Raw genomic sequence first — 26,355 nt, 5'->3', positions numbered from 1 at the left:
CGTGGCTCGGGTCTCAGCTCTCCTGCCTAGCGTTCCATTCTCACATCCTGGGGAGGCCAAAGGCAGAAGGCACTGGTGTGGAGAGTCCTCCCTGGGACCTGCAGAGGACTCTGCCTTTGGCACAGAAGTTCTTACCTGCATCTGGCCCACTTTAGAATCCCAGCCTGGAGTCAGGCCCTTGGATATTTGCTCCATTCATAATGAACTCACTGGCCACGGTCATAGAAACCCCTTCTATCGCACATGTCATAAGTTACATATCTGGATGCCAGGATCTCCGGTGGGAGATGGGGGTGAAGGTCGGGGGAGAGGTCATGTATCTGGGGTGGACGGGAGTGTGTTCACAGGCCACACTTGCAGAGTTTTCGTCTCACTAGGTAACTTACTGATAGTTTCTGCTGAAGCCCAGCAAACTTGAAAAGGCACCAACTGCTAGCCACAGGGCTCTGGGCTGCAGATGCATGGTGGCTCCCCCATGAGACCGGGCACATCCCACAGGCTTGGGGAGGGAGACAGCCAGGCTAGAGTAGCAGCAGAGCTTAAAGCAATTTCCTTGCCTCTCAGCGACTGCCTGAATTGGACTATTTGTGCATCCCTGTGCCCTGTTTCTTGTTTGGAAGGGCATCGGCTCCCCAAGGTCATTTGGAAGATGAAGTTAGGGAAGGGGCAGTATCAGAACAGGCAGTATCTGGACTCCCGAACTCTGGTCTCCTGGTTACTAATGCTTCATTGCTTAACTCTGGTGTGCCCAACATCCCAGCCACAGATAGGCCTCATAAATATTTACACGCAACGTGTGTTGCGATGCTCAATTAATTGCAGCTGTGACGCACTTAGAGCGCCTCAGAGGAAAGGTGTGCAGGGAGGGCCAGCGGTTATTAAAGACGCAAACAAGTCAGCTCACGGAAGCAGCAGCCCTTAGAGCTTTCCATTGCCCTGGGGTTTTTCCGGCCAGAAGCCAAATCTAGGGAAAAGTTACACCCAAGGGAACGCTGTCCAAGGGTGACGTTTGTGGCTATGCCAAGAACTTGTCATCAGAAAATGAGCAAAGACGTGCCCAAGTGACTTACCAAAGAGCAGAGGCGTGTAATTGTTCAAACGTGGTAGCCATCACAGAAACGAAATTGGAGCGATGAGGATCAAGTGTCAGTTAGGTAAAGTGGGATTGGATCCTGGTGGTGAGACACAGCGGGCAGCCACTTCATGTTCAATGGGTAAAAAACATAAGTTAATACAAATCAATACAAAGCCATCCAGAAAGCATCTGAGGAATGTGCAACCAGGGACTGAGAATGCCCCCACTCTGGCGCTTTCTTTGGACTGGATTACTGCCTGCCCGCCGAGATGCTCAGAGATGAGACTGAAATGCGAGAATATGGATGGGTTTTGCAATCTTGTTTACGATACAATTAGCAAGAGCCTAAATCCTCTCCAAAAGTGCCACAGTAGCCAACAAATGTGTTTTTCAATAACACTGCATAATAAATAGAATGTCACAGGGCACCCTTCACACTCATATGAAGACATCTAAACACCTGTGTGTCTTAGCGTGTGCATACAAGCACTGATGCGATCCTGACGCCTTGAGTTCCGTGCCCGAAACCCACCCAAAAAGCCTAGGTCTGTGACCGGCATCTGTAATCGCAGCCCTACTAAGGGGAGATGAGAGGTGGAGGCAGGGGTATTGCCTGGCAGCTTGTAGGACAGGCCATCCTAGGGCAGGAAGCAGAGAAATGAGGTACCTTGTGTTGGTAGAGTGGAAGTAGATAACCAAGGCCAAAGAGTTGTCCTCTGATCCCTACATATGTGCCATGGCACACACACACACACACACACACACACACACACACACACACACGCATGCACACATGTACACATGTACACACACTTACACATTCATACATTGTTTTGATTTTTAAAGTATGTATGTATCCTTCTCACAGACACATACACATAGGAACACGGTATTGATTTTTTTCTTCTTTTTTTTTTAATGATTTTTTTTCTTACATATGTCTTCTATTTTCTATACCATCTCTAATAAAATGTTACCTCAAGCCTACAGTAATATAAACATGAAGGTCTTCTTTCATGCTTGTATTACACAGACCCGGGGCTGGGTGAGTGATTGCTCAGAGGATAAAGTGCTTACCTTGCAAGGGTAGGGACCTGAGTTCTAACCCACATAAATAAATAAATAAATAAATAAATAAATAAATAAATGGTTTTTAACAAGCGGGAAGCAGTAGTGCGTGACTATACTCCAGCACTGGGGAGATAGGAATGAGATGGTCCCTGGGGCTCATTGGCCACAGTCTGGCCTACCTGGTAAGCTCCAACCCAGCGACAGATCCTGTCTCCAAATGTCAAAGCCCACCAAGGGACAAGCTGAGCTGTCCTTTGACCTCTACATACATGCTCACACATGTGTACACATCCATACATAAGTACAGCTGTACAAGTGTGGACACCCATGCCTGAACACACTCGCCCAATTTGCACAGAGTTAACCGTGGCATGTGTCTGTCTAGCACGCATTCTTTTGGAGCCCATGATGGATTCAGTAGCCAACGTTCATGTTTGTTGTCTTTCCTAGGTCATGGCCAAGCCTCAGCAGTGCCAGAGGTGAGTCATGCGTCCTGTGTCCTCAAAGTGATGCGATGACAGTCTAGCCCATTGGGCTTTCCTATCTATCCTTTTCTGATTTTCTTTCTTTGATGTACATGTGAAGGAGCAGTGGCTCTTTCGCGCTCCCTCTCTCTCTCTCTCTCTCTTCTTCTCTCTCTCTCTCTCTCTCTCTCTCTCTCTCTCTCTCCCTCTCTCTCTCTGCTCAGCCCTGATGTCTGAGCCTCTATGGAGAAGACTAGAACAGCTAGGGGATGTCCTTCACTAAGGTGACTGGTACTTGGACATTGACAACCAGAAGGCTAGAGCCCTTGAGCTGGGTTTAACTTGTAACACATCGGTGGCAGAGTTTGCATCCCAAGAAGGAAAGCCCCAAGAACAGCAACTCAAGGGGCCAGGACAGAAGCTACAGACTCCCTGTGGTCTAGCCTCAGACATCTGGAGCATCACTCCAGTGTAGTTCTGGACGACAGGCCAGGTAAACACATGAGCCTAGCTTTCAGAAAACGCACTCATCTCAGATGGCCGTGTTTCCACTGACGAGAATGGCACCCGGTAACATACACCAACTTCTTGCAGCCTTTCCCTCCGGCTGCCCCAGAGCACAACTGGTCTGTCAGGCCCACAAATCTGCAGATGTGCGGGGATCCCCGTGCTCACTCATTAGTTGAGCATCCTTGAGCAGAGGGCTGCTTTCTGAGCCCAAGTTCATTCCTCTGTGAAATAGGTGCAGATCTGAGCTACTCACTAGAACCCAGTCAACTAAACTCTCTATGACAGGTTTCTCCCCCACCCCCCAAAATGAGTGCAATAGAAAAATAGGAAATCCCATAGAACTCCACTAGAAAATTGGGACTTAGATGTGAGGCTTGAAATAAGAGAGAAATGGAACAGTGGGCTAGAAGAAATGTCAAGGGAATGGAAGAATCTTAGAGAGCTCTGTACCTGGTGTGGAGAGATGCCTTGCAGGGCAGCTTGCAGCATGCACCCTGCACCCAACACGGGACTGCAACAGAGTAGCACAAAAGCCAAGGTGCAGTCCCAAAGTGAAGTGAGAGGCTAACCAGGGGACGATCCTCAGCTCCTGCCTCCTTCCCTCCGTCTGCACTGGTGCGTTCCCCTCCAGGTCTGAGTGCCCTGAGGTGGATGCCCTCAAACTGTTCTGGAGTCTTTGGTCTCAAGTATACAATCTTTTCAACACCCTTCATCCTCTCCCATCATCCACAGGAATCCTGGAGGAGACTAGGACATTGGAAGGGGCTTTGTCCAGAGCACTAAAGCTGTTTATTGGATACATGAGCTGATAACTTGGAATCCATGTCAGTGTAGCTAGCTGTATAGAAACATAAAGAAAAGAAAGAAGACTTTTAAGAAATCAACAGAGATTTAAAAAAAATGGCCTGCCCAGACATAGGTACTATCACAGACCACTCTGTCTGAAACACTTTAACAGACTTAAGTAACTAAGGACACACATGAAGGCTGACACAGGAGAATGGCCATCTCAAGACAGCCACACACCCCTAGGTTTTTTTATGGTGCTTGCATTTTTCCCTATGTTTCCCCTATGTTTTCTTTATGTTTTCGATAAAAACATAGTAGGTCATCCATGAGAGCCGGTGCTTTGCAGCCTTAAGTGGGGGAAGCCCATTTGTGCCCATGAAATTGTTGACAGCTTGTTCGTAAAGGAACAGGCAAGAAAACAGTGTGCACGGTGTGAACAGGTATACTGATGCACACGGTGAAGAGTAGCTCTGTGTGTGTGTGTGTGTGTGTGTGTGTGTGTGTGTGTGTGTGTGTGTGTCTCACAGGATGTTCACAATATGTTAAGATACACACTGCTATGTTGTGTCTATATCTATGTATCTGTGTGTATCTGTAAGTATGTATCTCTGTGTGTCTGTCTGTGTGTGTCTGTCTGTCTGTCTGTGGTTGTCAGTGTGGGTGTCTGTATGTATCCCTCCATTTGTATCTGTTTATCTCGTGTAAGGATGTCTGCAATCAAACATTTGTATCAGTTGTTTCAGTGAAGTAACACTGCTTCTATTTTGAATGTCTGCATCTTATAATTCCTTCCACAGAAACATCCATTTTTATATAGTAGAAACAATGTCTCAAAAACTGAATGTTAACGAAGTCCTCCAAGGACAGACACATTGTGGGATGTGAATGATGGGTCAATGTAGCTGCCCCTCAAGTCATGCATGGTGCTACATTGTCCAACAAGATGAACTTGTGAGTTATCTCCTTCCGGTGCCTAAGGAATGAAATTGTGGACAAGTGACTAACTTATTTGGAAAGTGTGTCCCTCTGTCTTAAGTCTCTATAGGCTTGGGGTTGAGGAAAGGTAAGATATTTTTGATTCTATTAAAGATACGAGAAATTTCTTTTGGGAGAAACATTTGGAGTTTTTTCTTCTAGTTTTCTAAGGTAACCAGTGTTAAAGGTTCATATCCCCCCTACTTTAAAAAGAAAAAGTAATAAGGATTTTTTAAGACTGGGAGACAAACCAGCAGGTACAAAATATGTGGGCCTCTAGTGCCCCCTGCTGGCCAATTCTATGCATTGCAGCAACTGCTAAATGAGCAGGCTATTAACCCTATTCTCCCAAGACTTCAGAACACTAGTGGATAGGAATAAATCAAGAAGATAGTTGAGCCGGAGTGAGGCTCTCGCCACATTCCTGGAAGCACAAAACACAGTTTGTGGAGTTGCCTTCAAAATTCAAACACATCAGAAGAATCCACAGTCAAGAGCCCACCCTTTGGCTGGCCTTTGATGAATCCAAGGAAGCATCACTTCTGACAGGGTTAACTCCGGTGCAGGAAGTTGTAGAATGTGCTTTAGGGAACCACTTGCTGAGATAAAGAAAGTAAAGAAAGCTCCAAGTATCTAGACTGTCTCCCCCCCCCCCAAGCTTCTGTCGGTGGTCTAGACAGCCACAGGGTTAGTCCAGGACTCCTGAAGAGCTCCCAAGAGTGTAGGTGGGCTGCCTCTTCTCCCCACCCATCCCTTCGTCGGTCTAAGCAGTCAGCCAGCTTTACCACTGGCCCATGTGTGATCTAGTGGGACAGCCACAATAATAGAGAAAGAAAACATTAGTCTGACAGACGCAACCAAGAAATGTGCGTTATAGATGAAGAGATGAAAACTTAGGGAAAGGGGTGACTTTCCAGGGGCTGCTGGTGCGAACATTGGGTCTGTGCCCCGGATTCCAGCGAGAGTTTCCTCTCGCTGCTTGAGATTTCTGAATTGCCAGTTCTTGGTATCAAAGGGGCTGCAGATGAGCAAATAAAGCTGAGAGAACCAGAAAAGCTCTCTCTCTCTCTCTCTCTCTCTCTCTCTCGCCAGGCATCTTATAACCTTTCGTAGCTTTAGCTATAAGATTGATTGTACTCACATATAAATAAGATTAACTGGGCCCAAGAGAAATTAGATGGGCTGGCAAGAAGGAAGCAGAGAAGAGCTCAGCCCCGCGAAATGCTCTTGGGGTTGTACAGCAAACAACTTTAACCTCAGTCTTTCTGCCCTTACCAAAGGGATCGCCAGAAGTTAGTGGCCACTAATTCCTGAGCTTCACTGCCGAGGAGGGGCCGGCTTGAGGAATCTCTATGAAATGTCAGCAGGGCTATACAGGCTTGGGCTGAGTGAGAAACTCCTGGCTGAGGGACTGAACTTGAAAAGACAAACACAGAAGACGGCACGTGGTCCGTAGGCACTGAGCCAAGAAATCATACACTGTCTCGAAGCTGTGAATTTCTACCTTGATAGCACAGACTAAGACATCTCAGCAGCCATGTGGGATATATACGGTTGAGCCCTTCCACAGGGTAACATCAGTTAACCACGGTTGAAAGTGAGGGCATTTGCCCGAGCCCATATGGTCAGAAAGTGACGGGTGAGGATGTGAACCTAAAACATCTCATTAGCCCCCATGGAAACTTCTTTGCCTTTCTCCCTTCTTTGGTTAGGGGCTCTGCTATGTTACTGGCAAACTCCAAAGCTCACATCTCCAAGGAGCTAAAACATTAAAGGCTGCAAGCCATGTAAAAAAACTTCAGCAGAGGCTCAGCCATGAGAAATAGTTATTATTATAAATTTCTCTTTGCTTACATAAGGCAAATCCAGAAATAACCTGCCTAAGGCCTGTGGGCATCTCTGCTTCTGAGAGCCCTAGTGATTGCAAACATTCTCCCAATCGTAGCGTTCCTTCAGTGGTGTTGGCCTGAACCGTATGAGCCCACAATAAGGATGCCTGTGCACCCCAGAGCTAGAGGGAGAGAAGAAAGTGAGTCACAACTTAAGAAAGGCTCCTGGCAGCTGTGTGAGTTGATTCGCTGCCTAAATTCCAGTGACCAGAACTTGGACTTGTGGCCACAGACAGCACCACATAGCCAGCAACCCAGCAGACCTCAAGTGGCAAGTAGATCCAGGGAGATCCCAGATGCCTTCGCTCTGGCACATTGAGAGATTTACAGAGCCTATCTCTGAGCCTTTGGTTTTCAATACATAGCTGGGTAAGTCTAACCAGTAGTCTGTGACTCTGGAGTTAACCCCAAGACACTGTGCCTTGCTCTGCTCTCCAATCACCTGACTCATAACAGAAATAAAAACAGAAACCTTTTTTTTTTTTTTTTTTAGATAAGGCACCTGTCTGAGACCTGTTAGCAACCCTGCTTACTGAGGAAGAGACAGCTCTAAAACTCTATAGGCCTCCCATTTTATTTATTACATAGCACATCTTGTCCGGGAACCTGCTTATAATATCCTCACCGGTAGCTATCTCCATGGCAACCAACCAGGATAACTTAGAAGGTGGACCAGGCTTGCAGATCCAGATATCTGTGCCTCAATGATGGTCTACATGGGAACGGAATCTGAGTCTCTATGTCCAACTCGACGGACCATTCTGGCATTATGCAAAGGCAGCAATGTCTCCATCATTCGTTCTCCAAGTTCGGGTTGAAAGGATGGCACCTTGGAAAGTTGTACAAAAAGTAGACCCCATTCCTCAGGCTTACAGAGGGCCCTGCCTTTGGTCAATCCCCACCCCCTTCTTTTCCTTCATTTCTCATTGCTTAAACACCTGATATACACCACACGCCACGGACAAGGGATCTAACCTTGAAAGGTGTTGGCCATGTGCCTTCATTGCCATTGCCTCTGCTTCTGGACACAAGAGGTCTATCATGGAAGTTGATGGCTGTGGAGCTGAGGTCGTTGTCCTCTGCAGACCTCTGGGCCTTACATCACACGAATTCATCTTCACATCCCTCTTAAAAAACAACTTACAAAGGAATATGCTCTCTGTTAAAGGATGTTTTCCTTGAGGGGCACACAGAAGTCAGGTCTTTCCTGGAGCTGATCAGGGCCTGCCTGTGGGTGATGAGTAACTCCCCTCATGGCATCCCTCACATCTGTGAGCCAATGTGGAAGACTACTAAACAACTTCCTTCCTCTGTTATTTTCTTCTATAAACCAACCATGTTAGCTTTTGGCCACTGTGGCAAAGTACCTGAGACAATTAGCATAAGAGGAGAAAGGTTTGTTTGGGCTCTTAGTTTCAGAGAGTTCAGTACTTGGTCAGTTGTCGCTATTGCTCTAGATCTGTGGTGAGGACCTTCAGGACAGGAGCACATTGTGAACCAAAGCTACTTGCCTTGTGTCAGCAAGGAAGCAAAGAGAGAAAGGAAAGGGGCTGGGTCCCAAAATCCCTTCCAAGGGCATATGTCCAATGACCAGGCCTCACCTCAGAAAGATTTCATTAACACATACACTCAGATACACATGTGTGCGTGCACACACACACACTCTAACCATAGATACTCGCAGTCTAAACTACAGGATCCATCAATGCTTGAGTTCCAAAGAAAATGAACCACTGTAGTGTAGATCTGGGGCCTGGCTAGAGGAAGGGTGAAGTCCAAGATTATCTGTCAATGGAGGTCTATGTACTTGAGATCCTGGGAGTCTGTCAGTCTGTCACTGGCCCCCATTCTAGGGTATTTCCACTGGGTCACATGCCATATACAACATGACTCTTCTTGTGGTGTGCCATTTGCCATAAACCACCAGTCTCTGTGACAAGCTGGGCTATAGGTGTTATCAAGGGGCAGACGCCATGATCTGTTACTATGAAATATATCTCCTGGCTTCATTCCTGGGTGTTATGGGCTAATGTAAAAGGATGTATTAATTAGTCAGGATTCACTTCTATAACGGATGGACTACAAATGTCAGGGTGAGATAAAAAAAAAAAAAAAAAACAAGGTAGCTTTGTTGTTCACATCCCAACTTGATGTGAATGCACCTTTACCCAATGCCTTCCTAGATACCTCAGGACCTTGGGGCCTGCTATCCTGTCTCTGCCCCTAGCTGAAGCAAAACTGTCATGTGCAGGACCCAGCAAGCTAAGGACATTTATCTCACTCACCGCATCCCGAAGATACAACACACACCGTGCCCTGCCGGTGCATAAACAGCTAGGAAGTATGCCCTATGGGAGCATCCACTGAGAGGGCAAATGAGGCATGGAGAGTCTGCAGGGTCATCCAAAGAGGAGGGGTGAGGAAGCAGAGAGGACTTCTGCTCTTTGACTTAGCAACTGAGGTTGGTGGCCAGAGGTGTCACCAGGGGAGATGATGTGCTAAAGGGGATCTGAGGATCAGAAAGGCTATAGGCATGGGCAAAGCTGAGGGAGGGGGATATTCTAGACAAACAAGATGCACTGTGTTTCTGATGCAGAAGCATGGGGTGCTGTAGCGATGTGAAAACAGTCTACTGTGTGGAGTCCAGGGAGAGGGTGGGGGTGAAGAGGGGCGGCAGCCTTCAAAATAACTTTAAAGAAGCAATTGCTGACCCTTTACCTTAGGAGAGGGATTACAGCGAAGGAGGTGATCAGTGGAGAGAGAGGGAGTGGCTTCAGTATTAATACCACAACAGCAACAAGACAAAAGGGGATCTACAGCCCATGCTCAGGGTCGGGGCAATGATGGAAAATCACTAAGAAGAAACATTTGAGATAAAAGAGCCCTAAGAGGATTCTTACTAAAGGCAAGCCAGGGGAAAGAGATGTCCCCTGGGAGATGGTCAAAGATGTGGACCCCAATTAGATATTATTGGTGATGAGACGCGGAAGGGGGTTCTGGCTAGACAGATGTGGTAGGGTTCTTGCTAAAATTAGACTACAGAGACAAACAGGGAAGCTGAGAATGCGGGGCCGGTCTGAGGCAGAGCTCTGAGGAGCTGACCTGGACTTGGAGTCAGAAGAGAATTGTACTGTTCGGGATGTTTGTTTTGTTTTGTTTTGTTTTGTTTGGAGGGTTAAGTTTTTTGTCAACTTGACACAAACTAGAGTCATCAGGAAAGATAGAAACACAGCGGAGAAAATGCCTCCATCAGGCTGGCCTGTCCGGCAAACCCCGTAGTGCATTTGCTTGATGGATGATTGATGTATGAGAGGCCAGCCCACTGCGGGCTATGCCACCCCTAGTTCAGGGGTCTCGGGAGGTCTAAGAAAGGCAGCTGACCATGAGCCTGGTGCAAGCCAGCTAGCCAGCACTCCTCTGCCGCAAGTCCTGCCTTGAGGTGCTGCTCGGACTTCCCTTCACATAGACTACGAGCTGTAAGATGAACTAAATCTTTCCCTCCCACAAGCAGTGTTTTGTCAGTGTGTACCACAGCAATAGAGTGTAACTAATATATTACCCAGGGAGAGCTGGATATGGTGAAAAGGAGAGCAAGATGCAAGGCTCCAGGGCCAACTCAGAGGACCTAGACTGTCCGTCCAGTCTCAAGGGGACATAAATGGGTATACTTCTTTCTCTTTTGAAGATTGATTTATTTGTTTTACGCACATGAGTACACCATCATTGCTCTCTTCACACACCAGAAGGCATCAGACCCCATTACAGATGGTTGTGAGCCACCATGTGGTTGCTGGGAATTGAACTCAGGACCACCGGAAGAGTAGTCGGTGCTCTTTTAACTGCTGAGTCATCTCTCCAGCCCATGGATGTACATCTTTAAGGCCATGCTCCAAATTATCTATTAAAGCTCTGCCCCAGCGGGAGCACATTTAGAGGATCTGAATCATGAAGACACCGCAGTCTTCCAGTGTCAACTCGGAACAAGGAGTTCATCGGGTGCTTGCCTCTTTTCTGGAGGAAATCGAGTGCCGAATGATTTGATGAGGTTAATGGGGCCTGCATGATCCAAGACAGAAGATGATGGAAGTTCCGGGAAGCAAGGACATCAGATAGCAATGGATACTCAGCACAGGAAGCTAACTAAGGGTGTGTGATGGGTTACAGGTGAGTCAGACACAGGCAGGCACAGAGGGGACTTGACATGTACATTTGGGAGACCGAGGAACACTGGGTCTGTGCTCCGTGGGGACAGTAGGAGGGTGGCCATACACAAGGTGTCCTAAAGTCCCTAGTAGCCAAAAGAAAAGGGAAGAGCATGCATTCTTAGAAGTGACGCTTGCCATTGGATTAAGTGGGCTCGTTGCTAAGACGCTTATCGCTTCTTAAAGCCTGAAGGAGATGTCTCCCATGTGTGCTAATAAAAAGATGAGGTCTTAACAATATTTTTTTTTCCTTTACATTCTCCAACCAAGACTAATGCCCACAAAACTACCAGACAGCTAAGGAACATTCAGTCTGTGAGGAACCAGACTCCCCACCCATGTGAGCAGTTCTCGGGAGGTTTTGTATAATCTAGAAGGAAATTTTAGAACAGTGTACTGAGTGGGCTGCGCGATCTAAGCCGTTTTCGTAAATGTGTCCAAACTGGGGAGCTGAGAGAAACCTCAACTATAACAGTCTAACAAAAGCACAGTGGCTCGATTTCTGGATGTTGGGGTGTGCGCCTGGAGCTGGGGACAGGAGCTCCGCCCACAAAGTAGTGGCGGGCACCCGAGGAGGCAGGTGAGCACAGTCAGAGCTCTCTAAAGGAGCCATGCAGCTCTCTGCTGCTGCCAGCCCACTCCTCAGCTGCCTGGTCCTGCCTGCAGGGGCAGGGGCTGTGGACTCCTTCCATCTCCTGGTTTTTTCGTCTATGTGTTGATTTGTTTTCTAGTTTGGGCAGTGTGAGGAGGGCATGCTTGTGTTCGAACGTGTGTTCATGTTTGTGGAATCCAGAGGACAGACTCTTCAGAAGGCATCTACCATTTTGCTTTGTTTCCTTTGTGTAGTTTTGTTGAAACAGGGTCTCTTACTGGCCTGAAACTTACCAAGCAAAGGAGGCTGACTGGTCGACATGCTCCTAAGATCTGCTTGTCTCAACCCCCACCCTGACATCTCCCATCCCCCACCCCCACCTCCACCCCCACCGCACCCCTGGGCGCTGGAATTGCAAGCAGCCATCACCATGCAGGGCTTTTTATACTGATTCTAGGACTCCCAGTTAGGTCTTCAGGCCAGGGAGGCACACCCTACAGTCGGAGCCATCTCCTCAGCCCTGCTTGCTGCCGTTTTCTAGGTGATGCAGACTGACCCAGGGCCTAGGTGTGTGCTCAACACTCCCAGCGCTTTCTTTCACACGCCAGGATTTTGTTTCTTACAACGGGGTCATACTATGCAACCTTGAATTTGTGATCCTCCTGCCTCCACCTTCACTCCTGAGTGTTGAGATTCCAGGGGTGTGCCACTGTGCCAGGCATTTAATTCTATTTCCAGGAGAATGCCGACCTGCCATGAGAAGAGTTTCTTGTCTCCATCATCACCCTGAGTTGGGGGTTGATTTCTGTATCCTTTTTCTATACTCTGTTCTACCTGATCAACAGCTAAAATATGAGATATGAGACACGTACTGGGCTCACAAAAATGAACTGAAATGCACGCAGGATTCCTAGAGGAAATGAAGGTCCAGCTCCTGACAGGTTTGCAGTGACACGTGATCTGTGTTTTCTTGCAGGGCAGTGTCGGGAGGTTCTGGAACCACTTCAGGATCACGTAAGTCTGCTGTGTTCTATAACCGTCAGGCTCTGATCCTTACGATACAGTAAGTGTTGTTGTCTGGGCTTCTTTATGATGTCATACAATGAATAAAAGAAAGCAACAATTCTTCCAAGTGGCATGTTCTCCTGATAGGGAAAACCGCCTTTCAGCCTTTTTTCTAAATCTCACAGTCTTTTTGCTAAAGCTGACAGAAATAAAAAATCCTAATACACAGTGCTGTTGAGTGTATCTCAAGATGTGTGCTTTACAACATTCATGGTGAAATTTTAAAATGAAACAAACATTTGGAAGGTAATTTCACAATGATGATCACTTAATAATATAAAAATATCCTTTTCTTTTTAGTCCTAAAATTTAATGTTTGAGAGTTTAAAACAAAGAAGCAGTATACATTTCAAATCAATATTTCAACAAGCTCACTGATATTTTGCAACATAGTCTAAATAACAGCATGTTGAAATCACACTGAACATTTGATACTGTTGAAACTACTGAGTATGTGAGCATCTTGTGAAGCAATGGCCAGAATTTTAACAACTAAAGAAGAAGATTAAAATTCAAAACATTAACCCAAATATCAAACATTACAAGTAATTACATTAAATTATTTATTCATATAATTTACATATTTTATATGGCTATAGATGATATCTGAAAAAATGGCTTCTTACTGTTTGACGTATGCCTTTAAATTTTTAATTAAAGCTATGGACCCTGATCCATGAGCACACATACACACATACACATGAATGTGCACACACGCACACACACACATGCATACACACATGTACAACACTTGTTTTTACCTAGTGGCTCATAAATAAAACAATATCAGACCTGAGGTTTATACTCCTAAGGAAGACATGTAATGGATAATAAGAGAGAGACAAATGTAAATTGTTATATCTAAAACCAGCCCCTCTCAGGAAACAGGAAGCCATGCTGTTTGTGGTCGCTCCTCTGGCAGTGAGTTCAAGGTCAGTGTACATACTCTTCACCCCTAGGTGACAGCAGCCTTCAGCCTGCTTCCTGCCTCCTCTTGCCCCCATGAACACTAGCCAAAGGGTAAAATGTCAAATCGACTCCAGCTCATGGCCTTGGTTCTTCTAGCAGGTCCCAAGCCTTCCCTGGAAAATACTAGAAGTAGCTTCCAGGACGCAAAGATGCCCCTTTGGCCCCTTCTATCCATTGTGCCCACGAGCCTGCCTGCTCTCAATCCACCAACAGTTCCAGGTGTGACTCTGGACCTATGCCCACCTGTCCCTTCACTGTGTTGTTGGGAAGACCCTGTCAAGCATTCAGAGTCCCACTTGCCTCTGCCTCACACAAGCCATCGTCAATCAGAGGAAAGTATCTAAGGTCTGGGCCCTGTCGTGGGACAAATGCCAAGAATCTTTATTTGTCCTCTCAGCCTCCGGCCAAATAAGCAGGTTTAGTCACCTCCGTCTGCATCAGGGAAATGAAATAAATCCCCTCCCTGTGGTCAGAGCATGGCCTCTACAACTTAAGTCTAGGGCATGGTGTCACCAATACTCTCCCAACCAAAATGTCCCATCACAGCCTAGTTTATCTCTAAAGACCCAACAAGAAGGCCAACCGCATGGTGGTGCTGCCTGGACTCTGAGGAACAGCCCCAGTGCTGCCATGGAGGGAGAGATTTAGCTCCTCCCCTGTGGGTGAGGAGGCTCTGGTCTTCTACCCTGCTCTGGCTTGGGCACCAGAGGATCTGTCAAACCTGAGCTTGATAACTGACCTGAGTCCTCAGCTCACACCTGTCCTGATTGGGCTATCCTCGGCAAGCACTTGTTAGATATATGGACTAGCACGCTGAGAAGTTAACACCTGACCCACCCCATCTCCCAGCTTGTCTGTGGAGACCACTGCTTACTAAGCCATGGTCAACACCCTTGCTCTGAGCTAGACGGGAGCCCAGAGATCCTTCCACCGATGGGCCTGGCAAGTCTCTCTTGCCCTGTTGCCTACCTGGAAACTGGGCTCCCCTGTGACTTCTCTCTACCTTTCTAGAGATAATTGAGAGTGCAGCTAGGCAAGCTTGTTCCTCCCTCAGTCTCTGCCACTGCCAGTCAGAGCATTAGTCGGAACCCTGACTGAGAAGAGTTTCGTGCATAAGTGCACTTACTTCCGCTTCTCCATTTGACAAGCATGTATAGTTTAAATTAATTACTCTACTTACCCATAGGAGTATGCATCTGACCATCTAACCCAAAAGTAAATTAAATTGGACCCTAACAAGTAGACAAATTACAACATAAATATTTTAAATCACACCCTTAGGAATAATTATATCCTCAGCCTTATTAAAATCTATGACTTTATTTACCAACCATATATCAGGAATATACTATAGAAAGCCACAGATACAGTCAGGGCTATAAAGCAACAACTTTAACTTTATACTTTTTTTAACCCTTTTCTATAAAATATTAAAAATGCGAAAAAAGAGTTCCAGGGTTGCCCCATCTGTGAAGCAGAATTCTCTCTATAGAAGAAGGATCCAAGCTCAGGACCACACTATCTATCTGTCATTGTGCTGACGGGGTCCTCTGTAATGCCCTGGATTCTCTACCCTTCATCTTTTTTCTTTTTCTTTTCTTTTCTTTTTTTCCCCCAATTTTTATTAGGTATTTTCTTCATTTACATTTCAAATGCTATCCCAAAAGTCCCCTTACCCTCCCCCTCCTTGCTCCCCTACCCACCCACTCCCACTTCTTGGCCCTGGCATTCCCCTGTACTGGGGCTTATAAAGTTTGCAAGACCAAAGGGCCTTTCTTCCCAGTGATGGCTGACTAGGCCATCTTCTGCTACATATGCAGCTAGAGACATGAGCTCTGGGGGGTACTAGTTAGTTCATATTGTTGTTCCACCTATAGGGTTGCAGACCCCTTCAGCTCCTTGGGTACTTTCTCTAGCTCCTCCATTGGGGGCCCTGTGTTCCATCCAATAGCTGACTGTGATCATCCACTTCTGTGTTTGCCAGGCACTGGCATAGCCTCACAAGAGACAGCTATATCAGGGTCCCTTCAGCAAAATCTTGCTGGCGTATGCAATAGTGTCTGTGTTTGGTGGCTGATTATGGGATGTATCCCTGGGTGTGGCAGTCTCTGGATGGTCCATCCTTTCATCTCAGCTCCAAACTTTGAGCTAGAGGACTTTTTTATTGTTGTTATTTTTTAATTGGATATTTTATTTGTTTACATTTCAAATGTTATACCCTTTCCAGGTTTCCCCTCTGCAAACCCCTTATCCCAACCCTCCTTACCCTGCTTCTATGAGTGTGCCCCCCCCACCAACCCATCCACTCCAGCCTCACCACCACAGCATTCCTCTACACTGGGGCATCAAGCCTTCACAGGGCCAAGGACCTCCCCTCCCACTGATGCCAGATATGGCCCCTCCATCTCCTTTAGTCCTTCCCCTAACTCTCCATTGGGGTCCCTGTGCTCAGTACGATCTACCTTTCATCTTGAGATATAAGAATAATTTTTAATTCCGGTGCTGGGTTGGGTGTAGGTGTCAGGAGAATACTGCCCACCTACAACCTGTGTGACTTTGGGAAGTTACCAATGTCAGCCTCTGCATTCATGAAATAAAGAGGCTATTTCCTTATTTTGAGGTACCTCCTGAGGAATGTGCATGAAAGCAGATGTTTCAGAGTCCTTTGGGATCCTTGGCCCTGCACAGTGGTCCTTAGACCTCTAAAGTGGTCTGCATTTACAGATGTAATTCCATCCGGTCAGCCGGATTTCTCCAGTAGGGTCAAATGAAGACTAACGTTTGATCTAGGTAAAGTTGGGCATTCTGAGATCCAGGGAGTTAGAGTGACTCCTGGTGGCTGTGCATCATGATTGCCAGGCCCCTGCTTACACAGAGCAGCTGCTGGCTGCAGACCCAACCTGAAGGTACACAGTCAGCTGTCCTGACTAGAGGAGCAGTTGTGGGGTCCTTGGCTCCCTTTCCTGACATCCACAGGTGTCAGACCCAGACCTATGATGAGGGCACCTGTTAGCTTGCTTGGACTAGCCTAGCAAAATGCCACGGCTCAGGCTAGCCTTGAATCCAGACCATTGTCATTGACCTGATTGTACCTCAGCCCTGGAAACCAGAAGTCCAAACCCAAGGTGCCAAAGGGTTGGTAAGAACTACAGGCATCGTCTGTGTCCTTCCCTGGGTGCATGGACGTGACTAGGGCAGGGGTGGCATTAATCATAGGAATTTGAGCATCTGCTTGTCGATTTTTATAAAAAAATTTCTGTCAATTTCCTGAGAGAAACAGCTTGGATTCGTATATGAATCCTACTGAATATGTCCATCAATTTTTAACACACTCTATTTTGACAACGTTAAGTCTCCAATCAATGAACCTCTTCTTAATCACTAACATCTTCTTACATGACCTTGATCTTCAACAGCATGCCTTCGGATTTTTTTTTAGCACAAGATTCACTTCTCTGGGGCCAGCGTACTCAAGCGTTTTGTTCTTCTTGATATATTGCTGCCTTTCTTTTCTTTTCTATTGTCAAATTGTTATCGGCCATTTGTAGAAAAGCTAGTCACTATTACCATTGCATAGAAGCAAACTGAGCTTTGAATGGGACTGACCCTTGCCGAACGTTTTACACCTCTAAGCTGTACTCACCTGCACTGGTCCTTGATTTCCCACATACTGCACCACTGCATTGACAGTCTCCCTCTTGCTTTCTGGGGCTCAGGAAACACTGAGCCCACTGAGATGACCCAGAATCCTCTGCGTTTTAAAGTCAGTTCATTAACAACTTATAGTTACCCTATTCCCTCACAGCAGAGCAAGATAGGTCTTTGATTGAATGATCAAAGAGATGAGGGTATTTGGAAGACATCTTTAGAAGTCTCCCTATCACAAGAATTACATTTCTATGTAAGATTCTATACCCCAGAATCTTAATGCCCGCTGCAAAAAAAAAGTCATCGTTGCTCCCTAAGGTAGCACTGAGACATGTCGCCTTTGTCCACATGGTCCCTTCCTTGGACTCACTCCAGTGTTCCACCCACTTAGAGAAGGAACTTGGCTGGGGTCCCAGGTGGAGAAAAATGCAACAGTAACAACGACTACGACTACGAAGATCCTGAGATCCAGCTGCTGAAGGCATGGCCGTCAATGAAAATTTTACCAGCCAGACCTATCCAGGAATCAGAATATGCAGGTACTCTGGGGCTCTGAAGACACATGTTCATGCACAGCGTCACACAGTGATTGCAGGCTCGCTCTAGCGCTCAGGTTTTTGTCTGAATACAGGCTTCACAGTAGAACCAACCTCACAGAGCTCCTCTGAAGATGGTATGAATGACATATGAAGTCCAGCTCTGTTCCTGCTTACTATCATGGTCAAGGTGGAGTTCTACTTGAGCCTTAGGCCTGTTCCTGTGCTGGGAACATGGGAGAGATGGACAGACAGGAAGACAGGCATGTGAGACGTGTGAGGTTAGAGTCTGAATGGTGGGGAGAGCAGGGCAAGAGAAAACTTTAACTCAGTTGATACACGCTGCAGGTTGCCAGCCTACAAATGTATCCAGTACTAAAGTCCTACCCATCAGGGGGGAAGGGCACTGGCTTTGTACCCACTCTGGCTTTTTTCCACCTGGGCAGTGTCAGCAGGTTTTCCATGCCTCTGTAAAGGGAAAGAGGAACCACACATGATTTCTGAGGGCCTGACTCACAGACATGAATCTGTAGAAATGTCTTCAGGGGGAGCCATTCTGTAAGAGATGATGAACTGGTAAAGCGACACACATCCTTAACTGTTGCACTTCAGATGGTAGGCGGAAGATCCCAAGTTCAAGGCCTGCTTGAGCTGCATGGTGATACCTTGACTCCAAACAATAACAATATTGATAATATAATGATAATGATTACATTGTGTTCAGTACTCAAAAACATTGACTGAATATACTGCAGTGGTCACCATTATAGAGATGAATAGATAACAGAAAAGGGCATAAGGGCATAGTAGAATAAAGAGGTGGGTGGGGTTTGGTGATGAGCTCCAGGGGCAGATGTACTGACTTGTTTCCATAGCTGCACCCAGGAGGCTGAAGCAAGAGAATGGCCACGAGTTTGAGACCAGCCTGAGCTATATATAGTGAGTTCCAGACCAGCCTGAGCCGTGGTATGAGACCCTGTCTGAAACAAAACTGATAGATAGATAGATAGATAGATAGATAGATAGATAGATAGATAGATAGATAGATGATAGATAACATTAATCTTCAAGAGCTGGTAGTATTTCTCAGGTGTGGAAACACTGAAGGGTAGTTAGGCCATCCTTGGTAGAATTGCTGTGAAAGAAAACAAGTAGGTCTACAATGAACCTCAGCTTCCTGCTGAGATTCAGGTGGGATCATTTGCCTCTGTGAGAGGTTCTCCCCCCCCCCATGGTAATCCCTCCATCACACTATACACTAGAGAGTGTTTTCTTTCTTCCACAATAGTCCCTTTGGTCTTTGCCCACCCTCACTCTTGAGAGCGCCATATGATAATATTATAATAAAATTTGCCTGTCTTCTGCCCTCCTCCCTAAAACCCACCCCTCAATGAGAAATTCAAAGAGAAATGTTTGCCTGGTACCTGAGCTTTGGTGACCCCATGAGTGTGAGGATGTGTGAATACTTTATGAGCTGCAAGGTGCCAAATCTAGCCGGCTTCCAAGTTACAAGCTCACCGGCTTTCTTTTTCCACAGATACACGCTATTTCAAGGATATGATGGAGGCTCCCCTTCTGTTACCTCCCAAGGCTTCTGTCTCCACTGAGAGACAAACCAGGGATGTGAGGATGACACAGCCGGAAAAAGTGAGTAAAAAGATCCCTGATAGCCTGGCGTGGAGGGCACTACCTAGCTCACAGACATATGGCCCTGGTCCCCTTCCACACAGCATCATAACAGATGAGCCAGTCAGGGGAGGCTTAGGGGAGCTGGATTGTGTGACTTATGGGATCATGAGCCTTTGGAGGAGTCTAGAAGGAACAAAACTTAACATTTGCTGAAGGCTTACTATGAGTCAGGCATCAGGCTAAAGAATTTACACCTTATCTAATTATCATTGCATTCTTCAGACCCTGAATTAGTACACAAATCTTTCTGATAATAATGTCATTTGCCAAGATTCTCAGCCCAGCATTGCCAACTGTTAACCTGAGCAGTGAGAAGTCTCTTGATCATCAATACCCGTACAAACCACATAGGAACATTCTATGTGCTGGCTTTCAAGAGAAATTGCAGGTAATTTTATGGAAATAGCTTGTAAATGAAAATGTGCTAGACACATACGTAGTTTGTTTAAATAAAATGTAATACATACATATATATATATATATATATATATATATTCCATAAAAGCCAATATAGGCTCTTTAATCCCAGCACTCAGGAAGCAGAGCCATGCAGATCTCTGAGTTCTGCGTTCAAGGCCAGCCTGGTCTACAAATTGAATTTCAGGACAGCTAAGGCTACACAGAGAAACCTTGTCTAAAAAAGTCAAATAAAAATATATACAAATTATATATAATATATATATCCATAAAAATAAAGAAGGCCTACGCCCTTGGTCTGCATGCCATTGGTGATAATATTCTGACACATTTCAGGTCAGTGTTCCCTATAGAGACAGAATCATACACAGAATATTATTTGCGTTAACATGACCTGGTTCCTCTCTTCTCATACTGAATCCACTCACAAAATAAGTCGAAGTGTGGTGAGCAAGAGTTTATCCACATAAGTTGTACAGCTATGCAGTTCCCCCGTAGAATTTTGGTTAATGTGCTCAGCACTTAATGAGAACATTTTAAAGACTTAAGGCACATGTAAAAATCGTGTCAGTGTGTGCCCTTCCAGAAGTTCTACAGAACCATACCCAACTCAAGGAAGTCTCAACAAAACTGGATCACACTGGTGTTCTCATGGGTTTTATATGAAGAGGAATCTCACTGTTAGATTCTTGTCCCATGACACCATTCACTATTGATGGGAGCATGCTTCTGCATATCCCGCCAACTCTCCTGGGGGCATGTCCCCTCTGCTCATTAGACTTGCTGGCTCTCTTGATATTGACCACACACTAGCCTGTCTTGTGCTGACACAACAGATTATCCATAAGCCTTTGTATGCTTACATAAGACCCTGTCTAAACCCATCCATGGAGGAATCTGAATCTCTTACGGTCCACGCCTCTGCATTGCCTCAGTTTCTTCTTTCTGACAGGTCACTTCACAGCAGAACCATGATCCCTGTAAATAAGCTGAGCCCAGTGAGAGGGCAGGCAAGGACAAAGAGTTGCCAGGAGAGAAACTTTCTGATAAATTAAGTAAGGCCTTGGCCCGGCTCAGATAGTTTTACTTTAGCCATCCGTGATGAAGTAAGGAACTTTCTGTGGCAAGTAGATTAGCTTTTTCATTAACAACCTTATTTCCAGGAGCTGCTTCTTATTAGTTTTGAGATTAAACTATCTGTCTACTGGATCTTCAATAACCCTTATGGAAGGCTTTTCTTATCTCAGTTTCTTGGGACGATTTTAACTATGTTGCCCTAGACTAGTGTTCCACTATTAAGCACTTATGGTATACCAAACACTCTGCTCAACAATGGAAGCATAGAACTGAGTCAGCACCCACAATCTAGCGGAGGACCACATAGTCTAAGGAAGGAGGCAGTGACAGGAGATGGTGGTCTTGACGTCTAGAAGTGTGTAAAGCAGTTGTTCACCCATAGTTATTATATGCGTTGTAATCAGTAGTTCTCAACAGGGAGATTTTGCCCCTCAGGACATTTGGCTCAGACTACAGATGTTTTTAGTTGCTAAAGCAAAGAGTGGATACTGCTTAAGCATTGTCCAAGGGAAAACACACCATACAGACACACACACACACACACAATATCACAATATATCACCATAAACCATAACACACATGCATATACAAACTACACACACATCAACATACACACCATATTACACACACTACACACATACCAACACATCTTAACACAGACTATATCATACACACACACTATGCACACACCAACACATCATAAAACACACCATATCACACATACACACATATATACACCAACACACACACCATACTACACACACATATATATACTACACATACACACAAACACACACACCATACTATAGACACACTTCAACCACACCAATACACACACCATACCAAACACACATAGACACACTACACATACAAACACACATACACCAATACATACCACACTACACACACATAGACAAACTGCACACACACTGAACACACACACACACACACACATATATATATATATATATAAATTACACACACACACCAATACACACACCATACTGCACACACACACACATATATATTACACATACACATAAACACACACACCAATACACACACCATACTATAGACATACTACATACACACACAAAAACACACACACTATTACACACCATACTACACACACATAGACACAGTATATATACAAAAATGCACACACCAATACATACCATACTATACACACATAGACACACTGCACACACACCAAAATATAACACTCACACTAACACAACATACTATTACACACACGCATATACATATTACATATATATCAATACATCATAACACACACACACACACATACTCACATACTTGCACACTCACACTCACCATCAGAAGACACCAAAACCTTACCCAGGCAGGGACACTGAGAAGACCCCACCCTGAAACCCTAAACATGCAGGGCCCACATACAGTGGAGAGAGCCTTCCCTGCTGCCCTAACCAGGCTGGTGATTGGGTGTGGGCAGAGAGGTGAATGGCCAACTCACACAGTCAGAAAGCGGAGGCTGCAGAACAGTCAAAAGCCTTCTCGCAGCTGCTCTCCAAGATAGCAACTGGAAGCTGACAGCTCTATGAAGGAGTACAGGGTCACAGAAAAACCCAGCCACCACTGGGTCCCAACCAGACTGAACTGCAGAATGGTAGCCTCTCTGAGTGTAGGGACTGGGGCTCAGTAGATTCAGACCTGCTCAGGCACCTTGCCCAGCTCAGTCAGCATTTGTAAAGACAAATACTAAGGTCCCAATGCTGGCTGGGCAGGTCTTTCCAAGGCCTTGGCACTTCATCATCATCTTCCCCCATTTCTTCTAATCCCATTGTCATTAACAATTCTTCATGCCCCCAGCGATGACACTACTGTTGTGCTGTGTCAGAGTGATGCCTCGCATTCTGAGAGCTCCACATCACACACACACACACACACACACACACACACACACACCATCCTCACAAGGAAGCAGTGGGTTGTTTTTTTTTTTTTATTCACCTTAACTTAACAGAATAGAGCCAAGTGAGTCACTGTGCCCTCACAGCTGGCATATGACGGAAATGAAATGACATTACCTGAGTTGTCACTAAGGGTCACACTCCACTATGCTGGCCCACTCCGGCCATGTACACTGGTCTCCATTATAATCCAGTGGCATACACTGGCTCTTTTCTCTATCATAAAGATGTGAAAGCTGAGACCATTAAGAACCCAGGTGCCAAGCCTTCACAACAGAAAGAGGCAAAGTGGGATTTCAAACCTTGTATTTTATGCCAAAAAGCACTCGGTCACCAAGGCCTTCTCTGGTGGCAATCCACATACTCACAGATGTTTAGCAACTGCTGGCCATGTGCACACAGCGGTCTCAGAGATCAGTAGGTCCAGGGACACATGCATTTATGCTGAGGACTCTAGCCATAATGCAGAGTAGCTGGACACCTGGTTGTGGCATGATCAGTTGAAACTAATGGTGCCACGTTGTCTTTTACAGGTGGACAAGCCTACCTCCAGGGATGCCAGAAGCCAATGCTTTAAAGGTAAGGTCTCAAGAGTTTAAAACCCCACGGTCTACCTCCTCTGCTCCTATGGTCTGTGTCCTGCTTGTGGTCACAAGCTCCCATATACTAGGAGCTCTGCTGAATTCTGCTCTGCAATATGACTGTTCAATTCTGCAGTCAAGCACGCCTCCTAACTCTTTTACAGCCTTACCTTATTGACCAGGAAATTGATTGTGAAAATTCATACTCTGTTCTACATTATATGAGGAAGGCATTGTTTCAAAAACATATGGATTGCATTCCAATAAGTCATTCCTATAAGCACTTGCCCTGAAAGAAATTACAAGATATTCCTATCTAATTTTAAAATGTTGATTAATGAATATGAAAATGGACTTTCCAGCTTAAGGCAAAACAACTCAATTTGAACACAGAAGCCCAGGTACAAGCCTGAAAGGAAGCAATCAATTCCACTAATGCTGGAAGCAGAAACTAAGGGCAGCCGGAGAAATTTGGTTGGACCATATCCATTATCAGTCTCATCATTTTCCCATCTCATCATCTTCCCGCGCCCCCATCTCCTCTTACAATGTCCAGTGAAAAAGATGTCTTATGACTTACCGTCGCTGATAACTAAAGCCCACCAGCTTCACCATTCATGTGTTTAGTGCTGAATCTCAAAGTGTCTTACACAGGGCACCTTTCGTGAGGAAGGGCGGCACTACAGGTCCCAACAGGAGACAGATGGTAGGCAAGGTAATCTAAGAAAGTTTACTTGCAAAGAAAACGTACAGAAGTATGCTGAGCACAGGAAAAGAACAAAAGATTGTAGACTATAGACACAGGGCTGACACCAACAGGGACCACCCCTACCTTAGCCCAGAGGGGTAGGGAGGAACTACGGAAAGCCACAGGGGCTGGGAGCTGGAGGCTGAGGGCCTCCCAGGGAGGGATTTGTGGTAGTTAACTTCCCACCACTACAACAAAAATCTGTAAGAAAGCCAACTTAGAAGGTTGCTTTTGCTCACAGTTTCGGAGATCTTGGGCCACATCTGGGTGAGTCTGCTGCTTTGGGACTGAGTGAGGTAAAGCACTGTGTGGATAGAGTGCTGCTAGAGAAAAATCTCGTGATCCCAAGATAGTTGAGAAGCAAAGCAAGAGGAAGGGACCAGCGTACCAACAAAGACAGGCCCCCAACAACCTAACTTCCTCCCCTAACTCCTTCCTCCTTCCTAAGACCCCCCCCCCAGAACTTCCCAAAAGTGTCACAGACTGACAACAAGCCTCTACCCATGAGTCTTTGGTGAACAGTTAATATACAAAGGATATAAACCATGACCAGAACCAGGAGAGTCAATGCCTAGCCTCCCTCTGCATCCCTGCCTGGCTTCCCAGCAAAGCCCACCGGGGGTCAGAGTGCTGATGGCAGAAAGAAGGAAGAAAAGGATGCTCTCAACAGGAAGCAGGTTGGGCAGAGTAGGGGCATCAGCCTGGACTCAGCCTCCGCCTGCCATGAAACCTGCAGAAGGTACCTAATCTTCCTGAGGAGAATGTGCCGCTTCGAGATCTAGAGCAGGCAGCCCAGAAGCCCACTCACTTCAGCTGTGGCAGCATGGGAGCCCCAATCACACTTGGGCAAGTAAGGTTCTCCATACCTCAAGGACTCTAAAACCCCAGACCACAGCTCCTCTGCAATCGGCATAGATTCGTAGATCCCTGTGTGACTTCCATTGGTCTCCCCAATGTGACAGGGAGACACTGTCTTCTCAGGGTTTCTTAGATCCTTTAAGAATATCTGCTCTGTCCACTTGACTACAGCTCCACTCTATCAGCTGATGTACTTCCATTCTTAAAAAACACTGAGGTGGATTGTGCAAAAGCCTTTTTACTTCTGACAGAGAAAGGGAGCAGAAACCCCAAGGGCTCACAGGCCAGGGCCTGACCATTCAGTATGCACAAGTCTTTGGTGACAATGGCATACTTTACTCCTTTTTTCTTTTATGTTTACTTTTTTATTGGATATTTTATTTACTTTCAAATGTTATCCCCTTTCCCAGTTTCTCCCCCTCCCGGAAACCCCTATCACATTCTCCCTCCCCCTGCTTCATTGAGGGTGTTCCTCCACTCGCCCATCCACTCCCATCTCCCTGCCCTCGATTCACCTACCGTGGGGCATCTATCAAGCATTCATAGGACCAAGGACTTCTCCTGCCATTGATGCCTGACAAGGGCATCCTCTGCTACCTATGCAGCTGGAGCCATGTGTACTCCTTGGCTGGTGGCTTAGTCCTTGAGAGCTCTGGGAGGTCTGGTTGGTAGATATTGTTGTTCTTCTTATGGGGTTGCAAACCACTTCAGCTCCATCAGTCCTTTCTCTAACTCCTCTATTGGGGACCATGTGTTCAGTCCGATGGTTGGCTGAGAGCATCTGCCTCTATATGTCTAAGGCTCTGGCAGGGCCTCTCAGGAGACAGCTATATCAGGCTCCTGTGAGCAAGCACTTCTTGGCATTCACAATAGTGTCTGGGTTTGGTAACTGTGTATGGGATGAGTCCCCAGGTGAGACAGTCTCTGAATTGCCTTTCCTTCAATCTTTGCTCTACACTTTACCTCCATATTTGTTCCTGTGAGTATTTTGTTCTCCTTCTAAGGAGGACTGAAGTACCCACACTTTAGTATTCCTTCTCTTTGAGCTTCATGTGGTCTGTGAATTGTATCTTGAGTTTTTGGACTAATATTCACTTATTAGTGAGTACATACCATGTGTGTTCTTTTGTGATTGGGTTGCCACACTCAGGATTATATTTTCTAGTTCCATCCATTCGCCCTTAGAATTTCATGAATTCATCATTTTTAATAGCTGAGTAGTACTCCATTGTGTAAATGTACCACAGT

The 26,355-nt window shown here is 45.9% G+C and overlaps 1 protein-coding gene across 1 annotated transcript in view; it reads left to right on the top strand.

Moving 5' to 3' along the window:
• Clnk (cytokine dependent hematopoietic cell linker) overlaps nucleotides 1–26,355 on the top strand; it is a 167,713-nt gene that overhangs the window by 84,788 nt on the left and 56,570 nt on the right. Inside the window, exons 4-8 of the mRNA XM_021211084.2 lie at nucleotides 2,597–2,625; nucleotides 12,544–12,581; nucleotides 17,641–17,788; nucleotides 19,323–19,432; nucleotides 23,454–23,499. Coding sequence (XP_021066743.2) covers nucleotides 2,597–2,625; nucleotides 12,544–12,581; nucleotides 17,641–17,788; nucleotides 19,323–19,432; nucleotides 23,454–23,499 — 371 coding nt within the window. The remainder of the gene's footprint in view (nucleotides 1–2,596; nucleotides 2,626–12,543; nucleotides 12,582–17,640; nucleotides 17,789–19,322; nucleotides 19,433–23,453; nucleotides 23,500–26,355) is intronic.

This window comes from Mus pahari, chromosome 13 (assembly GCF_900095145.1).
Source record: "Mus pahari chromosome 13, PAHARI_EIJ_v1.1, whole genome shotgun sequence".
Lineage (NCBI taxonomy): Eukaryota > Metazoa > Chordata > Mammalia > Rodentia > Muridae > Mus > Mus pahari.
Note: the sequence above shows the minus strand (reverse complement) of the source record. Positions and strands in the feature narration are given on the sequence as shown.